The sequence below is a fragment of the Hylobates moloch genome, unplaced genomic scaffold (assembly GCF_009828535.3).
Source record: "Hylobates moloch isolate HMO894 unplaced genomic scaffold, HMol_V3 SCAFFOLD_13, whole genome shotgun sequence".
Lineage (NCBI taxonomy): Eukaryota > Metazoa > Chordata > Mammalia > Primates > Hylobatidae > Hylobates > Hylobates moloch.
Window position 1 is genome coordinate 78,643,007 of NW_026652288.1, and position 22,522 is coordinate 78,665,528.

Here is a 22,522-nt window from a genome sequence, read left to right on the forward strand (position 1 = left end):
TCAATGTCTCTCAATTTTGCTTTTCTAGGTTTTAGTTTTATTAATCTAAAAGTCATCAGAAAAAAAAATCCTGGTTTTGTTTTTTTTTCCCCAGAACAACTTTTAAACCAGCTCATCACATACCCGTACACCATGGTTTACAGTTAAAAACACTGCCCATATATAATTATGCAAGCTATTTTCCTTCTGGGCTGAGGATATAACAGAAATATCTGGGGCTGGAGGCTGGCATCAGGCAAGTTTTCAACTCTGTTTCCCACCATATGAGTTTACATGTGTCAGGGGCAGAAGAGAGGATACTTACATCTGCCTCAGATTCTGGGTTGGCTTCTCGGGGTCTTTGTTCATGAGGCTCATGTCTATTACCTGGATCTCCTTCTGCTTCATCTTGGTGCTGGTTGTCTCTTTCATAGGCTAGCAAAAAAAATCAAAGGAACTAAAATCAGCCCAAAATGAATCAAACAGGATTTCCCTTTCAACTCAAAGAAAAGCCACCAGTGGACTTTTCTACAGACTATAATACCTCCACCTCTGTTAACTCAGCATAAGGCCTATGTCTTGGCTTTTCTGAATAAAGTTATGTTCTCTTCATAGACTGTGTGTCTAAAGAGATGATATGGGTCAGATACTTTTCTTCTAAAATAAATATTTGTCACAGGGGCTGTAATTTTTCCCCCATATGCAAGAAAACAACAACAATCAAAACTCTCTTAATAAAAGAAAGCCCAGTTGATTGGACACTGCTGAAGAAATCAACTAATGTTTGATAATATCAGAGGAAGTGGCTGGGCTCCAAAAGAAGAAATTGATAGTTTCAGGAAATGCAAGGAAGAACAGCCCCATCTGCGGAGCTCAGAAACAAATATAGCCCATCACATGTTTTCTGATATAGTAATGATGACGACCGCCACAGCCCAGAAACAGCACACATTCATACTCAGACATTTACTTGCTGCTTTTTGAAAAAATATTTAGATAAACAGAATTGTATGAGCACAAAAAGAGAAGAACGAATCACTTTTTAAAACAAGTACGACAGAAGAGGAAAGTTTAAGTATATGGAGTACACTAAGTCTAGAGAAAATAATGATACAGGGTAACTTACCATCAGGTTTCAAGTGCACAAAGGGGTTTACTACATAGAGAAGAGGACAAGCCATTCTCTAGTTTTACTGATATTAGAACAAAAAAGCTTAAAGTGCCACATGGGGGACATAAGGAAAACAATTTCTTGACTGTAAGAGCTGTAAAATATCACAACAGGCTATTGAGGGAGGTTGTATGTAATCATTTTCTTTTTGACTTTTTAGAAAAAGATACACATCTAAGTGTTAGTGGTGCCAGAGAGACAGTTAGTTACATTCTGGTTCTATTATAACAGTAAGCAATATTAGATAAATTACATATTAAGTGCTTATCATAAATGAAAGCTACTATTGACTTAATTTGAAAACATTTTAAGGCAATGATGTAAGCACTTCCAAGGTAAGGAGAAAATGTAGATGTTTCCCAAAGCATAATAATCCTATAATAATTTGTCAGAAATATTATAAATATTTAGTATACAAAAAGCTTAAACTACAGGGAAAATGATAGAGAGGAAACAGATTACCTTGAGCATTTTTCACTACCAGCATGTACTGTTTAAGAGGATTAAGAAAAAGACACCATTCACAAAACTCCTTTGCACTTAGGTATGCATATAGCTCACTGATGTTATATAATATTGGCTCGTTGATAATATACAATGTTATCAAGTAATTTATTAAAACATTCATCCTCTAGGAAGTCTCACCACCTCCTTCCTCTTCTTGGATTCCCTGGTCCTCTGCTCCCTGAACAATATCATTATCCATAGCATCATAATGAGCTTGCTGCCTATGAGAGACACAAACACGATAAATCCAGTGAGACAAATTCAGAGGCACAGTTTGACATAGGTCATTTATCTTTAAAGACAGTAATAAGTAATATTTCTCAACATTTTTAAGAAGCCATGAAAAAATTTTAAAAACCTCTTATGTATGCAATTAGGTATAATAAAAATTCCAGATACACTTTCAAAGGTATCTTAAAAAGATAAAATATCTTTTAATGATAAAATAAAATAAAGTTGGCACAAAGCCTGCAAGGCTATTTGGAGACCTAACCTACCACTTTTTAGCAGAAAAAAATATTATTTTTAAAATTAAATATTTGGTATTTAATTTTCAAGTAGCTGTCCTGCCTTGGCTATTTGAGCAATATGAGCCCCTTAACTTCATGAATCACAAATGCACAAAACTGTTTTTAATTTGCGTATGAAAACTGGAGCAGAGGCTGTCTTCATTCATTGAGGAAGGGGAAGGCTACCGGAGCTGCTCTTGGTGCTGCGGCCGGCCCTCCTCAAGCTCAGCCTGCCTCTGCAGGGCCATCTCTCTTGCCAGCTGCTGCTGCTGCTGCTGCTGCTGCTGCTGCTGCTGCTGCTGCTGCTGTTGCTGCTGCCATAATAAGTGCCCCTGCAGCCTCTGCTGGTGCAAAGCTTCTTGGTGTTCCCGCAGCCGCTGGGCCTCCTCCGCCTGCTGCACTGCCAGTCTCTGCTGTTCCAACTGCTCCTCATAGGGTGATTGGAATTTGATCATTGGCTTAGCTGAAGGGTACACCTAGGGTAAAAAAGAGTTGGTGCAGAGCAAGAGGGGTTAGCTCCTCTGGGTCTTCTCTTCATTTGTTTCTCCTGACAAACTCGGGAGGCAGAGCTGGTTTATTAATGACTATATGTCAGGTGAACTGTGATTATACATGAAGTCCAAAAACTCCTATTTCCCAACTTTCTCTGAATCACCCTTGGCTTCTTTAGCAGCTGATATTTCCAACTGCTGGTATTAAGGCAGATTTTCAATGTGCTCTCTTCTCAAATGGAACAGAAGGCACAACAGAAGACAACAATTTCAAACTGTAAAATTTATGTTCACAAGGCTCTGATATAAACAAGTAGTTGGTAACTTTGGTAACTTCACATTAACTGGGAAATCTGTGACCTGATGCTATGCCTAAGGCTTTTTCCGTGAACAGTTAAAGACGAAGGGATGCTAATTAACTCTAGTAATGTATATACCAATCCCAGGCTAAGCATAGCCAAAAAAAAAAAAAAAAGCCACATTCCAGATAATAGTGGAAAAGCAGATATTCAATTTTTTTTTCAAAGAATCTAAGAATGGCTGAGAAGATGGTGCCTTCTGATTAAAGGGAAATCTGATAGAGCAATTCTTAAAACTCTGCTTCCCTGAGATATTATCTCACCCCAGTTATAATGGCTTTTATCAAAAAGGCAACAACAAACGCTAGTGAGGATGTGGAGAAAGGGGAACCCTCGTATACTGTTGGTGAGAATGTAAATTAGTATAGCCAACATGAAAAACAGTATGGAGCTTCCTCAAAAAGCTAAAAATAGAACCACCATATGATCCAGCAATCCTAATACTGGGCACATATCCAAAAGAAAGGAAACTGCTATATTGAAGAGATACCTGCACTCTCAGGTTTATTGCAGCATTACTCACAATGGCTAAAACATGAAATCAACCTAAGCATCCATCAACGGATGAATGGATAAAGAAAATGTGGTACATATACACAGTCATAAAAAAGAATGAAATCCTGTCATATGCAGCGACATGGATGGAACTGGAGGCCATTATGTTAAGTGAAAAAATGCAAGCACAGAAAGACATACATTGCATATTCTCATTCATGTGGGAGCTTAAAAAAGGGATCTTGATAAGATAGAGTGGATTGGTGGTTACCAGAAGCTGGCAAGGGGGGATGAAGAGAGACTGATGAATGGTACAAACATATAGTTAGAGAGAAGGAATAAGACCTAATGTTTGGTAGTTCAGTAGGGTGACTACGGTTAACAATAATCTATCTTATATTTCAAAACAGCTAGAAGAGAAGAATTTGAATGTTCCCCAAATAAAAAAGAGATAAATGTTTGATGTGATGGATATCCCAATTACCTAGATTTGATCATTATACATTATATGAATGTTTCAAAATATTGCACATACTCTGAAAATATATACATATATTATGCATCAATAAAAAGTGTCTGTACCCCACTGAGCTACTCCCCATCCTCCTTGCCATACCCCAACTAACAAAAGCACACAGAATTCTCACTAAAGGAAAGAGGTAGAGGGTTGGGAAGTAAAGCTGGTGGGGAATTACTTCCCTACTGGGGAAGGACACAAGACTGGAAGAAGCTTTCTGAGGTTAAGTTTGCAACTATCTAAGAGGGCAACTACAGAGGTCTTCACACCTGCTTAGCCTAAAGCCTCAAGCAGCTTGAAGTCTCAGAAAATCTGAGGCCAAATAAAACTTCAGAGTTATAAATAGAAGGTGATCAGCATCCATGTAAAGGCCAGGTAACCTACTATTGAATCAGTTTAGAGACAGTAAAAGAAAGGCATCTAGCTGCACTAACTGTTGGTTTAAAAGAAGAAAGGGTAGAGTTTTCTTTTAAAGCATCATTTATAATCATCCTGGCCATTTTTTTTAAGAAAGGAAAAAGTCTTACGTGTAAGTGGCGTGCCTAGTAAGGGATCCTGAGCAGAGGCTGTCTAGATATGCTCACCTAGTAGAATATCTCCAAGTAGTAAAATCAGATTTTTGATAATAACCACCTTGAAGGTGAATACAAAAGGCAACATACTGACAATAAATGAACAGGGAGAGGAGGACGCCCGATCATAGAAAATGAGACTTTTCTCTGCCTCAAGATGCTCAAGACAAAACTTGGGTACAAACTGGGAAGGTGCCCCATCGGGTGCTCACCTGTTCTACTCTATTAAGGTGATGTGAGAATGAATCTCTGACTGTGTACAACTGACAAAAAGAAGAAGGCACATATACAACAGCTGTGCTCTCTCATCACCAATCATCTTTCTAAGGTATGCGAATAGCTATGCTATTAATATTACAAGAGAAAACTTAAATATGAGCACATAATGTTTAGTAGAATCACTCACATTTCTATTTTAGAGATTGTGATATATTACCTTAATATGTAAAAATAAAGCCAGGTTTTCCATCCCAATACACCATACCAGAAGCGGGTGACCTCATACCTCAGCACGTGCGTGTCCTTCCAGGAGGTTGGCTGCTTCTCGTTGTTCATGCTGTTCTTTCCACTCCCGATCCTGCTCCTCTGGTGATGGATCGTGTTCCTCCTCAAGATGTTCTGCTTGCCCGACTTGCTCCATTTCTTCCTCCTCCAGGGCCTTTCTGTGCTCCTCTTCCACCTGATGCTCCTCAGGTTCTCTGCGTTCCACTTCTTGTTGGATTGGCTCTAGGGGAGCCTGAAATTCTGCCTCCTTATGGGTGGGAGCATAGAGTTTTGCGTCTTCTGCTCTTCCAGGAATTGCTTCATGGTTGTGCCACACATCACTATTTCGAGACACCTAGGCCAAGCACATCACTGGGAATGACACTCTTCCATTTCAAAAGTAATGATGTAATTTCTTTATTTCCATGTCTATGGGGCATGGGGCTACAACAGAAGAAGGTGTCTAGAAATATATACAGTCCTGGCTTTATGGCTGCAATGGAGTCATTTAAGTTTCTTACTGCGTAATCTCACTTATAAAATAGAGATAATATAAGCAAAACTTCATCTGTGAAGAATACAGTAAATAACCTGGAAAATAAAACCTCCAAGTAACCAATATCTCAGAAGTACTCTAATTCCTATTTTCCCTTAGAATAAAAAGGAACAAAACCTCAAACTTCAAGTGATGAAATGTTTACATAATTTTCTTCAATGTAAATTTTGTTTTCAATAATTATTTGAAAAGAGAAGGATAAGATAAAATTGAGGAGTTGGGTTTAGTTTTTACTAGTTTGGTTTACTAATTTAAAAAAGAATGCCATTACTAATGAACATCCATGTTAGTTCAACATAGTGCCTGTTAAACAAGACACAATAAAATGTTTTTAATGTATTAAAGTAGTAATTCTTTGTAAACCAGCAGGGGTCTTTTGCAAACATTTTTTATTGCTAATATTGAAAACCCTGAGCAGAAAAAAAAGAAATGTCTTTTTCAGCATATCCCTCCTCTAAAATTAGTTGACTCAAATCAGTTCTCCCTGTAAGTTTCAGCGATCTCTATATGATCTGCACTACCTAGAAAGCGAGGAAGAGAATATAGTGTATCGACAGAAACAAACATCACCCTTTTTTTCTCTTTAACCTTCAGTATCAGCAACAAAACAAAACAAAACAAAAAAACATCTTCTTTGGTCAGATTGCTCTCCCAAAATTGAAATAAATGTGAAATCCTATTCTTAAATTAGCAGAGATATAATTATCAAATCTGAGAAATTGGACTGTATTAATAAACTGGGGAGAAAAGTCCTTTCTCAGACATTTGAGGACAACTGGAGTTGCACATTCCACCAACATCCTCACATATCTGGCAAGTTTGACATAATACTGCCCCGGCTTCACAGAAAAATATTTCTCTGAAGAGCTCTAAGTACTTTCAAACACTTGTCATTTATCTTCACAATATCCTAGCGAGGAAGGTTAGTGCAGATAACTCCTATCTCCACCTCAGAGATGGAAAAACTGAAGATCTGAGTCACTGGAAGATTAATCCAGTAAACTGGCAGTCTGACAAGGGCAGAAAATAGAAACAACTGCCAGGCCAGTGATCTGGTCATGCACTCTTTAGTTATTAACATAAGCCTGAGAAAGAATAAGAGTCCATGAAGATACTGAACCTGTCTGTTGAAGGAATACCCTGAACAGAGTGAAAAGGCTCATATATGAAGTCTACTCATATCAACTTTATTATTCCCATAACTTGGAGGAAAGTTTTCTCAGTCTTCTCTTTAATGTTAAAAACCACTTTGTGAGCAAAGGACATGAACAGACATTTTTCAAAAGAAGACACTGGTATGGTTTGGCTGTGTCCCCACCGAAATCTCATCTTGAATTCCCATGTGTTGTGGGAAGAACCCAGTTAGAGGTAACTCAATCATGGGGTCAAGTCTTTCCTGTGCTGCTCTCACAATAGTGAACAAGTTTCACAAGATCTGATCATTTTAAAAAGAGGAGTTACCCGGCACAAGCTCTCTCTCTGCCTGCTGCCATCCATGGAAGATGGGACTTGCTCCTCCTGGCCTTCCACCACGATTGTGAGGCCTCCCCAGCCACGTGGAATTGTAAGTCCAATTAAACTTCTTTCTTTTTTAAATTACCCAGTCTAGGGTATGTCTTTATGAGCAGCATGAAAACGGACTAACACAAACATATATGTGGCCAACGATTATACAAAAAAAAAACAACTCAGCATCACTGATCATTAGAGAAATGCAAATCAAAACCACAATGAGATATTATCTCACATCAGTCAGAAGAGCTATTATTAAAAAGTCAAAAATAACAGATTCTGGCGAGGTTATGAAGAAAAGGAATGCTTATACACCGTTGGTGGGAGTGTAGATTAGTTCAACCATCACGAAAGACAGTGTGGAGACTGCTCCAAGACCTAAAGATATAAACACCATTTGGTTCAGCAAAATCCCATTACTGGGTACATGCCCAGAGGAATAGAAATCATTCTATTATAAAGACACATTCACTGCAACACTATTCACAATAGCAAAGACATGGAATCAACCTAAATGCCCACCAATTACAGACTTTGATAAAGAAAAATGTGATACATATACACCATGGAATACTATGCAGTCATAAAAAAGAACAAGATCATGTCCTTTGCAGGGGCATGGATGGAGCTGGGAGTCATCATCTGTAGCAAACCAACAGAGGAACAGAAAGCCAAATACTACATGTTCTCACTTATAAGTGGGAGCTAAATGATGAGACACACAGGCACATAGAGGGGAACACCACACTCCATGGCCTATCAGAGGGTGGAGGGAGAAGAGCAGGAATATAGCTAATGGGTACTAGGCTAAATAGCTGGGTGATAAGATAAATCTTTACAACCAACTCCCATGACACAGTTTACCTACGTAACAAACCTGCTCATGTACCCCTGAACTTAAAAGTTTAAAACAACCACTTTGTCAGAAAGATAACCATATTGCCTATTTTATATTACAGATGATTGAAAAAAAAAAAAACCTTTGTAGAAATTAATGGTAATGGTAACTACTTCTGATGTCTCACTTATGAGATATTCTTAAGTAAGGCTTAATTTTTATAAAGAACAAGAATATAAAAAGGTGTATTGTTTGACTAGCACTCATACTCATAAGAGTGTCAAACAGGTCATTTAATTCAAAGTTTGACATGCTCTGTGTAGACCTAGCACTGCTCCAAGTTCAAATATATTCTTAACTTCAACATTTGAGTGGGTTGACTGTCACATGAAATTCTCATGATCATTTAACCTTCTCACCCTAACCCCCGCAAAATCCCCAACCTTGAAAAACTCAGATACTACAGCTCCTTGAAGACAAACCTACATGAATAAAGACAAAGCCATTAAAGTCTTTCTCAGAAAATACTAGCAGCGGCCGGGTGCGGTGGCTCACGCCTATAATCCCAGCAATTTGGGAGGCCGAGGCGGGCAGGTCACCTGAGGTCAGGAGTTTGAGACCAGCCTGGCCAACATGGCGAAACTCTGTCTCTACTGAAAATACAAAAATTAGCCAGGCGTGGTGGCGGGCGCCTATAATCCCAGCTACTCGGGAGGCTGAGGCAGGGAGAACTGCTTGAACCCAGGAGGTGGAAGTTGCAGTGAGCCAAGATTGTGCCACTGCACTCCAGCCTGGATGATGTGGCATGACTCCGTCTCGGGGAAAAAAAAAAAAAAAAGAAAAAAAGAAAATACTAGCAGCAGTTCTCAAAGTGTGCTACTCAGACCAGCTAAATCAGTTAGAAATGCAAATCTTTAGGCCTCACTCCAAATTAACTAAATCAGAAACTCTGGGCCAGGGCCCAGTAATCTGTGTTTTATCAAGCCCTACTGGCGATTCTGATATACTAAAATTTGAGAACTACTGCTCTCTGAGAAAAGTTGGCAATATTAAAAGCAGGTCCCCTCTTGGCAGCTTGACAGAGAAAGTGACCTAACCATAGGTTACCAGTTCACGCCTCTTACCTCCTGCACCTCTCGGGTTGGCTTCTCCCTTGCTGTGTTGTAACCTTGTGGAGAATGTGCCACCTGGGTCACATTTTGCTGTTCTGCTGGATCAGGTTTTCGAAGGCTTGGAATCCTATTCAGAGTATCTTTCAGTTGTTTATATTCTGCAACTTGAGTCTGCATATAAATTGCACAATTTGAGGAGGGAATCTATGAATGCCCATTCATAGATGGGCATTTGGGTACACTGTAAAACTAGACAAAAATATTGTACCTAAATACAAGTTAGAAAAATATACAGATTGTTTCCATGCATTCACTATTCTTACTTGGGCATGCTTAATCATTTTTGAGCACATGCAAATTAGAAACAGAGCTGAAGGAAACAGAAAAAATATCTAAGACAGATGTTAGTTTCCCATACTACATTGAAGTCAGAACTTTTGTAAATAACTTACTAATATAAATATCACTATTAAAAGACCGTTATGTGATGTTTTATCACATTAAAAAATCCATTAAAAACTCACACAATTATAAAAACACAAGTGCAGATACCTTTTACCAATATGCTCTGAGTAAAATCTTTCAGTAGAAAGGAGTCATAGGTTTAAAATAAATTTTAAATACACACACACACACACACACACACACACACACAAACACACACACGTATAAATTACTCAGGCTACCATTTTCCCCCTCAGTTAATTTGTGCTCAAATAGAATCCCTTATTGGCTAGAATGTTTCCTACACTGTGCTCTGTGGTTTCTGGAAAACAGTGGCACAGCTGTGATATAGACTGGATTTTTTATCCTTGATTGTGAATGATCTTTTCTTCTAAAGTGACAAAGGTACTAACACAGGTACAGGACTAGAATCTGCTCATACAGCTGCATCTGTGTGTACATGGGGTGAGATGTGTGGATGTCTGTGTAATATTTTTAATACAAGAAGCTAGAAAATCAGAAAAAAAATCAATTACTTTAATTAACAAAATCAAGAGACACTGTGTATACTTTGCTCATTCTATACACCAACACTGTTATCCTGAAAACAGAAATGCTGTGTGTGTAAACAGACATATAAACACATGCAGAGAATACAGAAGTCTTTTTCTCAACAAGCTTCCCAGACAGGGCCACCTCCTCAGTGTGTGGGGCACAGCAGATGAGTGGAGCCAGAACCCACCAGCATTCCTGCTGCCACAGCTATGCACCATGGTACACTGCTCTTCCACCCCAAGAGTGAGGTGCTTTTTTTTGCTTCTTTCTAATGTACACTAGGGTAATGAAGTTTGCTTGCTAAATAATTCCCAGGGCACTGCCTTTTAATAATTTTGTACAAAGGTACACCATATGACTAGCAATGGCCTTTATCTGAGAAATCTAAATATTTGCAAACCAACTTTGGAGGTAAAAAATAAATGACATCCACATAGCAATGCTTTTAATATTTTAAGATAAATATGCAACAATACACAAAACTCAATTCTACTCCTTCTTTCTCCTAGATACATAATCTTTGAAGGCAGTAATTGTGTGTTGCATAATTAGGGACCATATTTAAAATGTAGGTTCCTGGTCCCCTACTCTTGAAATTATAATTCAACAGGTCTAGGGCAAGGCCCAGGTACCTGTGATGCAGGAAGTCTCAAAAAATATCACTTCAGAGTTGAGCATGATTTCAAAGTCAGGATAACCTGAGCTTCAACCTTGGTTCTGGTCATTGATTTTGGGCCAGCTACTTTACTTCCCTTTTCATCTCAGTTTATTTAGTTACAAAAGGGTACAATATTATATAACTCACAAGGTTGCGAGGATTAAATAAAATACTCAACTACATTTAAAAATCAGGTTGTCAAGGCAGAATCTCCTAAGATGATTTACATGAGAAATACAGGTGCCTGAAACAGCATTTTTTTTTTAAAGGAGATTTGGGGAAAGTCTTAATACGGTATTACAGACTGAATGTTTGTGTCCTCTCAAAATTCATATGTTAAAATCCTAACCTCCAATGTAATGGATCAGGAGGCAGGGCCTTTGGGAGGTAATTAGGTCATAAGGGTGAAGCCCTCCAGAATGGGATTAGTGCCCTTGTAAAGGGACCCAGGAGAGCCTTCTTGGTCTCTTTCTGCTATGTGAAGATACAAGGAAAATTCAACAGTCTGCAGCCTGGAAGAAGTGGGCCCTCACCAGAATCTGACCATGCTGGCACCCTGATCTAGGACTTCCAGTCTCCAGAACTGTGAGAAATACATTTCCATAGTTTATAAGACACCCAGTCTAGGGTGTTTTGTTATAGCAGCCCAAAGTAACTAACACATATGGCTCTAATTAAGGATTGCACCTAGTTCTGACACTTTTTTTAAAGGCAGGACAAACCTTGAGCATCCTCCCCCAAAAAGATATTTCAATAAATAGAAAACTATAACCATAGGTTAAGTTAAGAAAAAAAAATTTTTTTTTTTTTTTGAGATGGAGTCTTGCTCTGTCACCCAAGCTGGAGTGCAGTGGTGCAATCTCGGCTCACTGCAGCCTCCACCCCGCTGGGTTCCAGCAACTCTCCTGCCTCAGCCTCCTGGGTAGCTGGGATTACAGGTGCACACCACCACACCTGACTAATTTTTGTATTTTTAGTAGAGAAGGGGTTTCACCATGTTGGCCAGGCTGGTCTCAAACTCCTGACCTCAGGTGATCCACCCGCCTCGGCCTCCCAAAGTGCTGGGATTACGTGCATGAGCCACCATGCCCGGCCAAAATTTTTTTTTTCTATTATAAAACGCTGTCAGTAATACTGTCAGAGTGCTACTCCAGAATTTGGTTTTGGTCATCAAATAAATGATTTTACTTATCTTTCTATGGATTTTCAAATTGTTGCTTAGTCTAACATTTATGGCCGTTACAGCACACAGAGCACTCAAATCAGTTTGTCACATTTATAGTATGAAGAACAGCCTCATATAAAATAATACTTGACAAAAATTTTTATAAAGAAGATGTGAAATGAAATGATCCCTGATGTCAATTTCATTTATACACATGTAAAAAATCACTACACAGCTACAACTTAGGAGGAGACACCTAATCAATGACTGTCTAGAAAAGGAATCTCACAAACACAGATGCTACAGCCTCTGAGATGGGTCAGGGACAGAAAGTTATACATTTTAATAATTTTGTAAAAAAAAGAAAACCAACATGGGTTTCCTGATGAGCATAGATAGTTTACCTTTGCTCTTTTATCATAATTCCTCCAGTAAGAATAAAAGTGAAGATCTAGTTTACAGCAGCAACTAAACTAGCCATTCCTGTTTCCTTCCTTCTACTAGAAATCTGCATAACACTTAGCATGAAATCGCTTTAATAAGCTCTCCAACACTTGTATTTGTTCCCCTGTTCATTCAGTAAATACATACTGAGGGCCTGCCTTGTGCCAGGGGCTGTTCTAGGTTTGAACAAATGGAGCTTATGACTCTTATTTTTCCTTCTCTGTTGACTCTTCTACTTTTCTGTAATTTGACCAACAACCCATAAGCCTCGTTCCAAAAGGAGAGTGTGTAGGCTGGAATGCTGGGAGCAAGGCAGGCACAGAAGAAAAAGTCTGACAATAGTTTATTTAGGTAGCTAGCAGCATAAAATCCTACAGATACTACACCAAGAGTCAACACAGATCAGATAGTTGCAAAAGACCATATATGTGAGATCATTTCTGTGATTTAAACATTAGACTACTGCATGTAGGGACTAGAGTGGAAAGAAATGATCATTTAGGTACTGCAAAACCAGCGCAAAAAATAATCAAAAGTTTAATATTTTATTGATTGAATTTTGAAAGCATGCACGATCCTCAGGATTAGGATAGCTCTGTCCTAAGGAACTCACTGAAGATTGGCTTGTAAGAGACTACATGCATAAAGGAATTGAGAAATGTTAAGCAGACTTGTAAAAGAACCCACAGAGGCTGCTACCCTTCTAACCTGTGCAGCAGCTAGTGCACTCTTGTGGTCTTCCAAAGTCACTACAAGTTGTTCATGCTCGGAGAGTAAATTCTTATGCTGTTGCTACACAAAAAAGAATTTTACATGTTGAGCTTTAACATTCTACGACAAATTCTTCTTTGGCTGATCGTGACATGGCTACCCAAACGTTACTTGCTTGTTTATTTGTTGCTGTAGCAGCATGTGTTAAGTTTAAAAATCAACGTAGAGAGAACACTACGCTGTATGTAGTATTCCAAAATCTAAAACGTGCTACCCAAATATCATAATCATTTATTTACAATGAAATCAAAACCAAAGAAACAAATCTCTCACTATTAGTAAACTTTTATAAAGAAAAAGCTTATTAATGTGTAACTATTTAGCATGAGAATAATTTCAGTACTAATGAGAATATTCAGATTTTCAGACCATCTTTTAGCTTACAATGCTGAAGTGGTAAAAATATTAGGTACACTCCAGTTAATGCAAAGCCCACAATAACAACACGGATTTGTAAAGCAGGCCAATTAGGGAATGACTTTCAAAGTCATTCTACCAAATAAAGCAGGCAAACACTAAATAGTGAAACGTTTGGTTTTCTTTTACCTTGACATCTTGAAGCTGTGTATGTATGTCTTGGTGTGCCTTCCTTAGTTGTCTATTCTCTTCTCTCAAATTGTATACAGTTTCTATTTTAGAAAAAGAAGGATCACACATAAAGCCTTGAAACTTTCAGGATTCTGTTTCTATTATTTTCATATCTAAAGCCGCCTATAACTTATTTTAGAATTTATTTTGAACTCAGACAATATAATACTCAAAATCAACAAAAACTATATTGTATTGGGATGTAGCATGGTTTTAGCTGGACATCTCAATCCACTCTGGTTCAGTACTTTAAATGCTTTTAAACAACTTTTGCATTATAGACAAAAGATAAGGAATTTTTGTTACCTAGGAATTAAAAATGAGGTGTTAATGTCAATAAGCATACCCTTAGGAATAAAATATAATGGGTAGGTGTACTCAGATTTGAGTCTCTTCACAAATTAAAAACAAAGCTTCAGCATTTCAGTCAAATTTTAAAAAATAATTTAAAATTTTAAAAATATATAAAAATAAAATAATCAGAAAGTATAGACCTTTGACCCTTAACCCTTTGTAGTACTGCCTCAAGACTATGTAACTCTTGCATGACTTTTTGTTGTAACTTACTTTTTTTGAAATGCTGTATTATAGAGAAATGTTGCAAAAAACGTATAGAGTGGTCCTAAGGACCCAACACCCAGCTTCCCATCATGATGACATCTTATATAAATACAGTACATTACCAAAACCAGGAAACTGTTTGGGTCAGTACAGTGAACTAGACTACAAACTTTATTTGGACTTGACCACTGTTTTTGCATGCACCATATGCCTCTTAAAACCAATTATCTCACTTTAAACTTATTTAGCACCTATTTTTTTTTTTTTTGACAGTCTCTCTCTGTCGCCCAGGCTGGAGTGCAGTGCAATGCCCCAGCAATGCATTTAATTTTAGTGTGATCTTGGCTCACTGGAAGAACCTCCGTCTCCCAGGTTCAAGCAATTCTCCTGCCTTGGCCTCCCGAATAGCTGAGATGACAGGCATGTGCCACCATGCCCAGCTAAATTTTGTATTTTTAGTAGAGACGGGGTTTCGCCATGTTGGCCAGGCTGGTCTTGAACTCCTGACCTCAAGTGATCCACCCACCTTGGCCTCCCAAAGTGCTAGGTGGCGTGAGCCACCATCCCGGGTAGAAAGTGGGGAAGACGTGTGTCTTGTGATTAATCTGGAGTTCACCTAAATATTTGATTGCAGAATGCACTAGTTTCTTTCTCCAGGACTCACATGCACTCAGAAAAGTGACATATTTTGTTCCATATTACTATGAAAATATCTGACACAGATGTTGATGGGTAGCAAACTTATGAGCAACTATTCTAGATGCTTTATGTAAATTACTTCTTACACCAATTCTACAAGGTTGATATTTTTATGATTATCTCAATTTTACAGATAAGACAATGAAGCCCACAGTTGTCACACAACTTACCCGTGGTCACATAGCTAGTGAAGAAGCCAAGATTCACTTGGGCAGTCTGACTGTAGAACTTGAGTTTTTTTCAGTTACTATTGGCAATCAACAGCAAGTCTCGGCTCCCTTGGAGATTTTTAGAAATATATGGAGCAATTTTTGATTGTGGCAATAACTGAGAAGCATTATAGCATTTAGTGGGTAAGGATCAGAGATGCTATATGTCTCGCAACCCAGTTAAGAGAAGAATCATCTTGCCCAACAGGGCCATGTGCCCCACTGAGATACAAGAGAATATGCTACGATACAACAGAATACACAACATATTCTATTCTGCTTCCCTAAACAAACCCAAATAGATGAAGACACATGTGTTACAAAGAAAAAGTGGCTGGTAAAGGACCACATGATAAATGTAAATCAATCACCACTCAAAACAACAGTCTACAGTTGCACTGAAACATTAATATCAGTACTTATTTAGAGATAAACTGGCTAATCAGATTTCCAAATACCTTTTAGCTTAGAAAGTTCTTGTTCTTTTTCTTGTTGGAGCTGCAAGTATTTTTGCTTATGGTCATTAAATGTTCTACTGAAGTCTTCCCCTTGTTTGCGATGTTCCTCTTCCAAGTCACTATGCTGTTTCTTTAGCTCCTCGTGTTGGCTCTGCAAAGATGAAAACTTGAGTAGAAATATACATCTCTGAATTATATGAGAGTCTATTTCTTGACAGCACAGTAAACAAAAACAAATGAAAGCAAGAAAGCACAAACACATGAAGAAATAGGCTTCATTTTTCTCAAGTTGCTTTAATTTGTGCAGCTTCCCTCCATTTCCCCTGGATTTCAAATGAACAGTTGGGATCACAGCCAAAAATAATTTTCCCCTTAATTTTTAAGACGTTAGCATGAGAGATGGAAAGGGGAAAAATGTGGGAAAATTCCCAGGGACACATATTACTGTGGAAACAAGGTAAAGCTAATGGCAAAATTATCCCTCCCTGGGTATTGTGGATTTCCTCTTTCGATCTGATGTTTTCCCAGCAATGCATTTAATTTTTCTTCTTTGGTATTTCAGCCTTTCTGGTAACTCAGTTTAAAAGAGAGAGAGTAAATGAGACTTTTCCCTTTGGGAATAGTAATCAACTGTTTAGAGAATTGACTTTTATTTACCTTATTTCTGATTATAATCCTACAATGTAATCATGATCTAGATAAACACTACAGTCTCCAAGTGCTTAATGTGAAAGCATGGTTTGCTTTAATTCATTTACTGCTCTCTTGATAATAAGAAAAGATTCCAGTTTCAATAAAAAGTGCATGCCCTACTGATATTAGAGGGAAAGACAATAGCAAACAGAAATCGAGGGGGAGGCACGGTGGGGTGGAGATGCTGGCATGATCTGCATCCTGCGAGAAGGGCATAACTGCATGCTGCCCGTCTCTTCCAGTTTGACAGAAACAATGATCCTCTTCCTGACACACAATAATGAGTTTTACTCAAGGACCAAGGAAGGAGAATCTTTAAATAATAAATTGTGTTCCTGTGGTAAGTAAAAGGACATTTATTAAATATTAGTAACAAGAAGGAAGCATTTTAATAGTTCTACAGCCTTCAGTCTGTGTAAGATAAAAGAAAATGTCTAAGGAAAACCACTGTGAGAAAGTAAACGAACATAAAACCCTAATGGATACAGAGAAGAAGAAAATTAAAAATGAGGTAACCAAGAGCCTGATTTATAAGAAAATGTGTAATAATTAAAATGTTCTATGTAATCGAGTGATAAATATGATGAGCTATTACAACTATATATAATTTTTAGCCAAATATGATTTTAATATGCCATATTACAATACAAATCAACTTCTGTAAACTTTCTTTAATCACTTTAAAGGCCATTAGTCAGTTCAAGTATTAGTTAATCCTTTCTTTTATTCATAAATAACAACTTTAGATTACTCACTTTCAACATCTGATGTTGGACATTCAGTGCACTGTATCTGCTATTGGAATCTTGCTGTAAATCAAAAAAAAAGAAAACACAAAGATAAATATGGCTCTCTTGTTAAATACAGCTTAAAGCACTTTAAAATATAACTTTATTTATTTCACTCGTGTACAGTAAAATGAATTCTACATTTGAACCAAGATGTCGCTGGAGCCATCGATTTAACACAGAAATGAAGTTTTAACAATCCCCTTAGTTTGCTAGATTTTAGAATAAAAAAGCAGGATATGAAATCATAAAACGGTAGCTTGAAAGAACCCTTAGAGATGATTTCCTTCCACTTTCATATTCAGAAGAACTGGAGCCCAGACACACGAACTTGTCCTGAGACACAGAGTCACCGCACAGGGCTAATATATGCGCTGGGTGCTTGAGGTAAGAGGGAAGAAGAAATAAACCGATGCGGAGCGGGCCTCACAAGCTGAGCATGGCTTAAAGGGGGAAGAGAAAAGGCACTTTCTTTCCCTGAACTTCAGTGGGTAAGAAATTCTACATACATGATTTTACCCCAGTGAAGCTCTATTTTGCAGAGTGAGAAACTGAGTAAAGATTAGGAACCCGCCAAGAGCAAATATTTCATTAAGTAGCAGAGCCAGGATTGAAACTTGAGCCTAAGTCTCTGGCTGAACTGCATGTCCTGAGCTCCAGGTTCCCGGGGTATATCTTTGTGTTCCTATGGGGCATCTTCACATATGGACCCAACGGTCCCGGGTAGCCATAACCAGTCAGTATGCAAAAGACACCTGATTGTTTTCCCTCCCTATGCTATGTTGTTCGTTTAGGTACCATATCCCTCACTTTACCCTGCCAGCACAAGTATACACTCATGCATTTTTTTCATATTTTTATTAAAAACTTCTAAAATGAACTGCATTTTTGTTTCCTCACTTTACTGCTTTAATTTGTAAGGAAATTACAAGTGCACACAGCTTTGGTTAGTGCTGTTAAAAGCAAGCAAGAGTTGAAAGCTGATGGCCTCCTGGGCTATCCAAAGAAGTACCTCTTCTCAGTTTTTTTATTTTGAGATAGGGTCTGCCCTGTTGTCCAGGCTGGAGTAGAGTGGTGGGATCATAGCTCATTGAAGCTTTAAACTCCTAGGCTCAAGTGATCTTCTGCCTCAGCTCTCAAGTAGCTGGGAATAGAGGCATGTGTACCATCACGCCCAGCTAATATTTTGTACTTTGAAGTCTTGCTATTTTGCACGGGCTGGTCTCAAACTCCTGGCCTCAGGCAATCCTCCTGCCTCAGCCTCCCAAAGTTTTGGGATTACAGATGTGAGCCAACTCGCTTGGCTTCTTCTTAGTTTTAATACCCCCAAATATCAATGTTTTTAAATTAATGCTTATATACTTTTCTTAGAGTAAGAAAAAGAGTAGCTTTTATCCAGTTAATTTGGACTTTAAAATATTTTTAAATGCCAGTATCATTCATCCCTTCACCCATTCCACAAATGTTCTTAAATGCAAACTCTAGGCCAGGTCCTGTGTTGGATGTTACACATGTGAAGGCAAACCAAAATAAATCTTACATTCTATAAAAAAAGAGAGACTGCAAACAAATAAATGAAATAATCTTCTTTTTATAGTTGAACATTAAGGTTATTCCCAGTTTATCCCTATTATCAACAATGTGATAAGCAAAGGTAAGTTTAAAGTCTTCCTCTTAGAATTTTTTGGCAGTCAAAAAAAAAAAAAAAGATGTCAGTCCTATAATCCCAGGGATCAAAAAGTAAAAGAATTTGCAACTGTATTTCTCTCTCTTTCAAGTTTTATGAAAACAAATTAAGGAAAACAAACAACAACAACAAAAAAACAACTTACCCTTCCTTTATTTAATGTTTCTTGTGCTTCTAACTTATAAACAAGAAAATCTAGAAAATACAAGATGGAAAAAAACAGTGATAATTCACTACACAGATTTTAAACATCTAAAGAAATACACGCAAACTTTACTCATGCTTGCAAACGTGTTTTAGGTTTAAAACAATCTACTTGGTGATTTACATACTTTATTTTGGCTCTCATTGCTTTAGAAAGAATTGGAAAAAACATACAGCTTCCTCTTTACCTTACAGCTGTAAATCTTGCATCCACAAAATCCAAATTATAGCCAATTGATTAAAAGTGCTTTTGGAATATCTCTGTGATTAACTCTCCTTGAAATTTAGGAGGGAAAAAATGGAGCATATCTGAAGACAAAGGTGATTTATTGCTATCCACTAGATGGCACACTAAAATCATTCAGTTCCTGAAAACAGAAATCAAGCCAGCCAAGCCATCTTTAATGCTTTGAAAACCTTATTATCCACTAGATGGCTCTATAAAATCACTCTGCATTTGAAGACAATGAGAATCCAAATCTTATCAAAGCATTTTAATGATGTTGAATTTCTATTCTTCGCACAGGCTCAATCCAAGGGTCAGTAAAACATCCTAACCAATACTGCCCCTCCTCTGCTATCCTCTTCCTTCCCACCAAGGTAGGCAGACAGAATATGTAACTTAAATTTCAAGATTTATCATAAAACATGAATAAATAAATATCAGAATGCAGATAACTTCAAATCATCAGCTGTATAAGGCCTGTGTTTTATGGAAAAATTCGAATAAAAATTGACAGCATTGCCTAGTGGCTGTCCTAAATGTTAACTTTCAAACTGAATCAACTGATGTGTCAATAAAAACTTTCATAAGGTAAAAACACGTGCATAACTGAAAATATAATGGACAATGGGATCAATTCATTATGGTATAAATATATATGTATGTGTATAAAATTTGTCATATTCTGGACAATGCATCCTGTTACTTCCCCCCAACCCCAGCCCCCTCAATATCTGTGGACAGAAGTTCCAGGTGTAAGTAATATACCTGTTTAATACTCAGATGAAAAATTATATAGTATTCCTGAAATAATAAGTGTAACCAATATATGAGCTATCACAAGGTGGCATAAACTGAATACAATATTCTAAATCCAATCTTGTATAGGGATTCTTGCACAACGCATAATATATTACTTGACATGTCTTTCTCTGTCCACCTATCTGACTTTGGGTTGATTTGAGAACTATCTTAGCCAAAAAAAAAAAAAAAAAAATTGTAAACCAAGTATATGATATGTCAAAGAAGAGTACTGGAAAAACACAGAACACAAATTATGTATTTACTTACCTTCCTTTGCTTTTTTATGTTCAAGTCTTTCCTTTTGCAAGGATTTCTCTAATCTTGATCTGTGTTCATATACAACTGGAAAAAAAGAGTTAACATTTTTGTCTTCAAAGAATTAGAAATTTAAAAGTAAAATTAACATCAATTTTTAAAACAGGAAGAAAACAGTGTAGAGTCTTTACACAATTTAAATAAAAACATATGTGTTTTAAGTTCCCCTTTCCAGGTAAAGAACAGACATACTAACAGGCATTATTCTGGGCTGGCTCCCATCCAGCCTGCCCTTTTCTAAAGCCAATACTCTGAATGATGCTTCCACCTTCTTTGCCCGCTCCATTTCCTTCTAGGCCTCTTAAATGCAAGTGTCTTTTTGAGATCGTTTTCTCCTGTCTTCCTGGGCAACTTTGCTCAATCTCATGACTTTTAACTATCATCTGCACAGCAGTTACCCCCACATCTACACTTCCACCTCTGGCTTCTCTCTGACTCTAGAAGGGTATTTTCTCCTAAATATTCCATAAGTACTACAAAGTCAACATGATCTGCATCTGAATTAAGGCTGCCTGGATCCATAAGGAGACCTCAGCAGCATACCAGTGGAATGAAAGAGGAGGTGTATCTCCTCCTTCCTCCTACGTCACTGAAAACAGACTAGAGAAGCACAGAAATAGAGAAGGAAGGGACTTTCCAAAGAATTTATAAAAGGGTCCACGAAAGAACTAGTCAGGTTCACCATCAGCCACAGCCAGATGAAACCAGCGGCAAACCGATGTTCAGTTCTGTAAGACCTTTCTGCCCTTTATCTTCCCTCCCCACCTAGTCTACTCTGAAGAATCCAGAGTCGCCTGGTGAGTAGGGGAGGAAGAGTAGATATGTTGGGAGACAACTAGGGAGAAGAAGCATACCACAACGCTCCTTCCCGCTGCAGGCTCCACACCTACAGCAAGCAGAAGCTGGACAGGAGGGAGAAGGCTTACCTTTGAATGAACTGTCCTGGACTAGACCAGACATAACAATTAATGAACCAAGACTGTGTGTTTATGAATACAAGTTTTGAACTATTTTTTGCTTTTAATCTGAGAGAAGTTAGTGAAGCAAACAAGTTTGTCTAAGATTTCATCCAGGAACAGAAAACTCAGCTCCACAGAATGGTTTGAATAAGCACCAAGGGAGAGGAGAACAGAGTAAATTATAATTCTGATCTACCCTTTGAATCCTGTTTGTTCAGCGTTATGGTCAAATATGATCTCATTCTTGGCAGGCTAAGCCAAACGTGTTACTCCATTCTTTGGCCAGTCACAAGCTCCCCATGACTACATGCAATTTAAGCATCAATCACTGGCTGACCATATACAATTCACAGAACAGCCCCAACACTACTGGCTGCTGTCAAAGTCATCAGGGTCCCAGAAAACTCCCTTTCCCCATCCCTGCAGCAACCCCTTGCTGCTTAAGGGATTCCCTGCCTCTCTTCTTGCCCTTTCTCCATTGTTATGGTGGCCAACAACCACCATTGTCCTCCTTCCAGGTTGGCCATCATCTCCTGAGTTCTATACCTTCTCCCCATATAAAACTTCCATTCTCAGGACTCCATCTACCATCACCATAGACCCTACCTCTATTCACACCTCTGCTAACATCTCTGTCTCTAACTCCTAGAATGCCTGTGACCACTCAAATTGGTATGGTGTGGTCCTCTGATGACATGCATACCCCAATCTCAACTTTCCCCTCATCCGTAGGCAGTCATTGCAATAATCCCTGCCCCGTGCCCTTCCTCTACCAGGGTTCCTTTCCCATTCACTAGATGATCCTTTCCCCCTGCATTATTATTATTATAAAGGAATTCAGTATAACTCTATATTTATGGCATCTCTACTATGTACCTGGACAGAAGTGTAAAACTGGGATAAAAATAGTTGTGTTCCAAAAAGTTTGGTTGCAAGTTCACTGCTAAGAAGTAATATTTTTTTCAAACATATACATGTATGTGTATAAGTTTGGCCAATTGGACAAATGTTTGCCCCTTGGACAATTACTAAAATCCTTTCAAAACTAAGAGGTTCTTTGGATTACTACTAATACCCCATCTTAAATTAAGTTTGGAAAAAGGAAGGGAAAGCGTAATATTAGCCCTATAGAACATCACAAAGCCAAGCCCTGAACTGTGCACTCACAGTCTTTGAGAATTTCACTGAGGTGGGGG

General features: G+C 38.0%; 1 protein-coding gene across 4 annotated transcripts in view; it reads right to left on the bottom strand.

Moving 5' to 3' along the window:
- GOLIM4 (golgi integral membrane protein 4) overlaps positions 1 to 22,522 on the bottom strand; it is an 82,353-nt gene that overhangs the window by 12,731 nt on the left and 47,100 nt on the right. Inside the window, exons 2-12 of one of the 4 annotated variants that reach the window (XM_032173960.2) lie at positions 20,320 to 20,394; positions 18,967 to 19,016; positions 17,102 to 17,155; positions 15,654 to 15,804; positions 13,685 to 13,767; positions 13,076 to 13,159; positions 9,114 to 9,272; positions 5,106 to 5,438; positions 2,353 to 2,642; positions 1,799 to 1,878; positions 305 to 414 (exon numbers count right to left, since the gene is read on the bottom strand). In XM_032173960.2, the coding sequence (XP_032029851.1) occupies positions 305 to 414; positions 1,799 to 1,878; positions 2,353 to 2,642; positions 5,106 to 5,438; positions 9,114 to 9,272; positions 13,076 to 13,159; positions 13,685 to 13,767; positions 15,654 to 15,804; positions 17,102 to 17,155; positions 18,967 to 19,016; positions 20,320 to 20,394 (1,469 nt within the window). Of the gene's footprint in view, positions 1 to 304; positions 415 to 1,795; positions 1,879 to 2,352; positions 2,643 to 5,105; positions 5,439 to 9,113; positions 9,273 to 13,075; positions 13,160 to 13,684; positions 13,768 to 15,653; positions 15,805 to 17,101; positions 17,156 to 18,966; positions 19,017 to 20,319; positions 20,395 to 22,522 lie in introns of all 4 variants that reach the window. The other 3 variants (XM_032173959.2, XM_032173962.2, XM_032173961.2) reach the window with 3 other exon arrangements.